This window comes from Vigna angularis, chromosome 10, assembly GCF_016808095.1.
Source record: "Vigna angularis cultivar LongXiaoDou No.4 chromosome 10, ASM1680809v1, whole genome shotgun sequence".
Taxonomy (NCBI): Eukaryota; Viridiplantae; Streptophyta; class Magnoliopsida; order Fabales; family Fabaceae; genus Vigna; species Vigna angularis.
In genome coordinates this window covers 16,673,747-16,680,509 of record NC_068979.1, presented here as the reverse complement: position 1 = coordinate 16,680,509, position 6,763 = coordinate 16,673,747, and the positions used below count along the sequence as shown (strand labels likewise).

At 43.8% G+C, this 6,763-nt stretch overlaps 2 protein-coding genes across 2 annotated transcripts; both read right to left on the bottom strand.

Annotated features, from left to right (window-relative positions):
* Window positions 1-1,283: 1,283 nt before the first annotated feature.
* LOC108334897 (uncharacterized) lies at window positions 1,284-3,886 on the bottom strand. The gene is made up of 3 exons (XM_017570823.1): window positions 3,546-3,886; window positions 3,060-3,127; window positions 1,284-1,357 (listed from the first exon to the last, which is right to left on the bottom strand). Exons 1-3 carry the CDS (start codon window positions 3,884-3,886, stop codon window positions 1,284-1,286), a joined length of 483 nt encoding a protein of 160 aa, XP_017426312.1.
* A 2,370-nt stretch (window positions 3,887-6,256) lies between these two features.
* On the bottom strand, window positions 6,257-6,763 carry LOC108334896 (uncharacterized). The gene is made up of 2 exons (XM_017570821.1): window positions 6,688-6,763; window positions 6,257-6,594 (listed from the first exon to the last, which is right to left on the bottom strand). Exons 1-2 carry the CDS (start codon window positions 6,761-6,763, stop codon window positions 6,257-6,259), a joined length of 414 nt encoding a protein of 137 aa, XP_017426310.1.

Genomic DNA, 6,763 nt, shown 5'->3' with positions numbered 1-6,763 from the left:
CCGTGCTCTCCTCTTTGATCAAGAAAAGAAAATAATTCGACACCTTGTGCACATTCTTTCAACTAAAAGAAATCAGCTTTTTCTAAAAGAAACCATCAATCACCGTGAGCACCTCTTGGACGTGGCTTCCCACCAACTTTCACCTAATCACTTCTTCATTTTTCAAAGAAAAGAAATCTCCAAAAGCTTAGCTACTTTCATTCTACTAGCCGTAACGTCCCTGCACCCACTTCTCCAAGCAATGAATTAATTTTCTTCTCTCCAAATTATCACTGTACACCTACCCCCATCTAATCACTTCTTCATTCTCAAACAATTGGAAAAAAAAATTCTCTTTTCTTCCAGCAGCTGTGAATCACCATGTGTTGTCCAATAATGAAGCATTACTGGGCCGAAGCTTGACTCAAAAGTTTCATGAACCAAAATGAAATTAAATGGCAAAGTAAAAACGTAACAGCGTGCACAAGACAAAGCAAGAAAATAAAATTGAATCAGAGCTTCATTCTTCAAAAAAAAAAAAACAAACGTGCCTCCTGGTTCTCTTCATTCAAAACAGCATTCCAACCAAAGAAAAGTTCAAAACCAAAGCCTAAAAACCAAATACCGAGAGCGTAAAAATGTGTGGCAAGTGGCGGTTGGATGCCCCCAAGCCGAGACACACCCTACTACTGTCTGCTTCCATTAAATGAAAGATAAAAACCATCCCCAAATCCCACGTGTTGCTGCCCTAATGAACCATCCCCTAGACGTGGCATCAGCTGTTGGACCGAGCGCACCCCCTCAACGTGCTGGACCTCTTTCTTTTCTGTTGGGCTGCTGGACGCACATCTCCCTCCAAGCTGTTGGAGCCCTTTGCTGGATGCGTGAATGAAGCCCCCTGGACGCGTGTGCTGCTTCTCCTTTTCTTCCTTCCTGCACCCTCCCTCCTTTGGACGCTACCTGCTACCAGCGTGTCCAGTGAAGCCTCCCTCTTTGCTGGAAGCTACTCGTGTCTCAAGTGTGGGCCGCTGCTGCTCTCTCCAGGCCGTCCCCAAATCAGCGCATGTGTCTTGTAACATCCCAAAATACAGTAATAACCATAAAGTAAAATTAATTACATTTCATAATCAAACAGTGCAGTCTTTACACTAAGATTAGAGTTCATAAACCAAACGGCTTTAAGTACAGAATTTACTACAATACTACAGAAATAATAAGAGTCAGGGACGAACGGTTTTACAAACCAAATAACCGAACGTTCAAAAATCAAAACTAATTAACTAACATCTAAACAAACGAACGCTCTAAGGCTCAGCCTTGACTTCCACGTCTACCAGATTCTCCTCTTCAATTACATCTTCTAGCAATGCCTCGCCTTCTGCTCACATCCACACGGATGATCATTGCATTGACAAGACGGACGTACAGGGACAAGAGACAACACAAGGAAAAACGAAGGGTAAGCTTATGTAATTTAATTCATACATCAACATTTAAATCAAACATTTCGACAACACAAGAATAGTTCAACACATATAAAACCATACGAAATCTATCAATAGACGGACCGTCCGGACTGTATGAATCTACGTAGCTACAGGCGTTCTTGCACCCGGGTGATGTAGTAACTGGAATAATCACATCAGCTGCCACCCGAGGTTAGCCCTATCCAAAGTACCCCTAAGGACTTGGACCTCCTGCCGTTCCCACACATGACCTACCCTCCTTTACGTGAGGGCGAGTACTCACGGAACATCAGGATGAACAGCCAGCACTAGCATGCCCACAGTCATACTTTACAAAATTCCATATTCATATTCATCCATACATGAGTCGTTCCTCCCTGGAACGCTCGTTCAAAAATCCACAATCATTATTTCATCTCGTATACTGTTCGTTCATTATCATTCTTCACTTTAACCTCATTTTCGTCTTTCATTACATTTACATAAAATAACGAGCGTACAGCCCTCTTCATAACGAGGACGAACGTGAATAACTAGACCGAGAGATTCTCGTTTCAGAACCGAATAAAACCGACACATCAGATTTACCAAACGTCATTTTCTACTCGAATCAGTTGAATGAACTGACTCTAGGAAGATCAAATCATTACTCAAGGAATAATTTAAGTAAGAAGGCTCTAGGCCGAATCCAAATAGATGAAGACACCTCAAGACGAGTAGACGACCATACCGAGAACAATTCAATTAGAGACACCGACTGCCAGTCAATGACTGAACGCGGTATACTGATTTATAGAAATTTGGACGAACGCTATTTCTACCCATTTGATAATTATCGACAAAGACGAGCGGTCGGTATAAGACCGAGCGCCACTCAATACGTACGCTTTGGGTCGAGACCCATCGCTGATTTGAACTCATAATTATAAATAGAAGTAAGGTTATTACAGGATGATGAAGATAAAATTCAGAATGACTAAGTATCCAATTATGTTTAAAAGTTTCTCAATTCCTCACACAACACTCAGGATATCTACGTTGGCCGAACGCTTAAACATAGCACTAATAAAAGAGGGCGTCCGTCCTCAACTAGAATTCTTTCCAAATGAAAGAATTCAATTTCAAAGAAGTTTGGTAACAACACCGAACGGTCAAGGACCGTTCAATGATGAACGTTCATTATCATAGAAATTCATATTCAAAGTTTCATTTACATTAAACTCATTTCTCAGCATAAACTTTCATACTTTCAAATACTCATATCATAGCACATTTCATACTTCTCATACATCAACTCATAATCATAATCATATACCAAAAATCAAATAATACAGATCATACTTCAAACCACACACAGAACGTTCATACAGCACAATACACACATACGAATTAAATTAAATAAGCTTCCCTTACCTGGATCAGTGGTGAACGTCCTAAGAGTATGATTTTGATTCGTCCAACTACAGCTTTCTACCCTCAACGATTTTTCTTAATTTCTCCAACTAAGTCTAACCATCAGAAAATAAAAAAGAATTTAGATTATACCCTTGCATGCAACCAAATCTTGGTTTTGCATGTAACCTAGAAACGAACAGCTAAGGTCGAGAAACTTACCAGTTTCAGAATCTGGATCTGTTCGGTCCAAATTGAAGCTCACGGCGTCGGGAGTACTTCTATGGTTTCTGAATGATGAACGGAGAAGAGAAAGGGTAAGTTTCAGTAGAGAGAAGGAAGAGGTTTCTAGAGAGAAGGAGGAGAAAATGGATATTCAGAGTTTGGGGAGGAAGACGGTGCGTGCAGAAGAGTGTGGCAGGTTTTTCAGAAATCATTTTTGTTTGCCCCACGTCCAACCGGTCGTGCGCTCTTCTGCCGACACCTGCCCTCCACTCACTGACTTCAGAATGTTCCATTTTGACACTTGGAAATGGTGCGTCAGAGTTTGTGAGTGCGTTTTTAATGCAACTGAGCAGGGTTTTGGGAGTAATTAATGAGATTTGACAGGTGGGTTTTTGGGTTAAATTTCGAAGGCTTACATTCCCCCTAACTACAAAAATTTTCGTCCTCGAAAATTAAAACTTACCCAAAAATAGATGAGGATACAAGTCTCTCATGGCATCCTCCACTTCCCAAGTAGTGTCGCCCGTCTTTTCATCCCACACTACCTTCACCATTCTGATAGCTTTTCTCTTGTAGTATTTGGTGTCACTGTCTTCAATGTGTACCGGCTGCATCTCCAGCGTTCGGTCTTGGCGAAGACGAACGTCTTCCAACTCCAGTATGTGAGATGGGTCGGCTATGTACTTCCGAAGTTGGGAAACGTGGAAGACGGGATGAAGGTTGGACAGTTGAGGAGGTAAAGATAATTCGTACGCCACTGGTCCGATCTTCCTCAGTATTTGATAGGGTCCGACGAACTTCGGGGATAACTTCTTTGGTCGCATAGCTCTGCCTACTCCCGTGGTCGGATTCAGCCTTAGGAAAACGTGATCTCCTGCAGCGAACTCCAGCAGCCTTCTTCTTCTGTCTGCGTATGACTTTTGCCGACTCCTAGACGTCTTCAACCTTTCTTGGATCAGCTTCACCTTCTCGGTCGTTTGTTGAATGAGTTCAGGTCTGGTTAACACTTTCTCTCCTTCTTAAAACCAACACAACGGAGTGCGACACTTCCTTCTGTAAAGAGCCTCAAACGGCGCCATCCCGATGCTAGACTGAAAGCTATTGTTGTAAGTGAATTCCACTAGCGGTAACACTTCATCCCAAACGCCCATGTGATCCAGGATGCACGTCCTCAGCAAGTCTTCGAGCGTTTGGATGGTCCTCTCAGATTGGTCGTCCGTCTGAGGGTGATAAGCTGAACTCATCTGCAGCTTGCTTCCCAATTCACCTTGCAAAGATTGCCAAAACCGAGATGTGAATCTCGTGTCTCGGTCATAAATGATACTCGAAGGGACTCCATGCAAACGAACGATCTCCTTGATATACAACTTAGCTAAGTTGGTCATCGACATCTTCAAGTTGACTGCCAAGAAGTGAGCGCTCTTCGTTAGTCGATCCACAATCACCCAAATTGAGTCATGATTTCTGACTGTGCGTCGTAGGTGGGTCACGAAATCCATAGAGATGCTATCCCACTTCCACTCGGGAATTTCAAGTTGCTGCAACAAACCGCCCGGCCTTTGGTGTTCAGCCTTCGCTCGCTGACAAGTTAAACATGACGCCACGAAACGAGCGATATCATTCTTCATTCTAGGCCACCGGAAAGTTCTCCTGAGATCTTGATACATCTTAGTCATACCAGGATGTATGCTAAGACGACTTTGATGCCCTTCCTCCAGGATAATCCGCTTCAACTCTCCATCATTTGGAATGCACGTCCGGCCCTTATACCGTAAGAAGCCGTCCATTCCAGTGTTAAATTCTTTGGCCTGATCAGTACCGAGCACGTTCAGAATCTTCACCAGTTTTTCATCCTCAGATTGTTTCTCCCTGATTCGGTCGAATACATCACTAGATATTCTAAGGTTACAGCATCTAATGCTGTTCGATTCCAATTCGAACTGTAACCTTAGATCTCTAAAGCTCTCCACCAAACTGAGTTCTCTTACCATCATGGATGAGACGTGCACCACCTTTCTGCTCAAAGCGTCCGCCACTACGTTCGCTTTCCCTGGATGGTAGAGTAACTCAAAATCGTAATCTTTTAAGAATTCCAGCCAACGCCTCTGCCTCATGTTTAATTCCTTCTGATCAAAGAGGTACTTAAGACTCTTGTGATCACTGAAGACTTGGAAAGTTGATCCATACAAGTAGTGTCTCCAAATCTTCAGAGCAAAGACGACCGCTGCTAATTCTAGGTCGTGCGTTGGGTAATTCTTCTCATGGATCTTCAGCTGCCGAGAAGCGTACGCCACTGCCCTCTTCTCTTGCATAAGAACACAGCCCAAACCTTGATGAGATGCATCACAATATACTTCAAATGGTTGAGCCGTGTCCGGAATAACCAAGACTGGAGCGCTCGTCAACTTTTGCTTCAGTTCTTGGAAACTCTCCTCACACCGATTGGTCCAAGCAAACGGGTGATTCTTCTTGGTCAGCTGAGTAAGCGGCGCTACTATCTTGGAGAATCCCTCAATGAACCGTCTATAGCAGCCCGCGAGCCCCACAAAACTTCGGACTTCAGTGACCGATCGTGGACTTTCCCACTCCAATACTGCTCGTACTTTTGCCGGATCTACCGAGATACCTCCAGCTGATACCACATGGCCCAAGAACTGCACTTCCTTCATCCAGAATTCACACTTGGATAACTTAGCGTACAGCTCCTTCTCCCTCAATACGCCAAGAACCGTTCTCAATTGCTCCTCATGCTCGTCACAGTTCTTGGAGTAGATTAAAATGTCATCAATGAAAACGACCACGAACTTGTCCAGATACGGTCTGAAGATGCGGTTCATATAGTCCATGAAGATTGCTGGAGCGTTCGTCACCCCGAACGGCATCACCACATACTCATAATGTCCATAACGGGACCGAAAGGCCGTCTTCTGAATGTCTTCTTCCTTAACTCTGATTTGATGATATCCAGATCTCAAATCAATCTTTGAGAATACTGTGGCCCCATGCAGTTGATCCAACAAATCATCTATCCTTGGCAATGGGTACTTATTCTTGATGGTCAGCTTGTTTAATTGTCTGTAGTCAATGCAAAGTCTAGAGCTGCCATCTTTCTTCTTCACTAAGAGAACAGGCGCTCCCCATGGTGATACGCTCGGCCTGATAAATTGCTTGTCCATCAACTCTTCAATCTGATCCTAAAGTTCAACCAACTCTGCAGGCGACATGCGATATGGTTGAACAGAGATGGGTGCCGCCGTTGTCACCAAGTCGATCGTGAACTCAACCTCGCGAGCAGGAGGTAGTCCAGGTATTTCTTCCGGAAAGACGTCCGGAAACTCATCCACAACCGATCGTCCATTACTATTACTAGTGGACGATCGTTCTTGCATCAAACTTCCGAACTCCTGATCTTCATGCGTCATAATTAGGAAACAACTGGCACCTTCCATGATGTCTTCCTTCAACTGACCGAGCGTCACCGAAAATTCTTCTTCATCTTCTTCGGGAAATACCAATCTCTTAGCGCCACAGTCTATGAGAATGCGATTGGTAGTCAGCCAATCCATTCCTAAAATCACCTCCAAACCTTGAAGAGGTAAGCAGATGAGATTGACTTTAAACTTACGCCCTTCCACTTCTATAGGACATCTGACGCACATAGTGGACGTCCTAACCTCGCCAGCCACTGGGGTTGACACCAT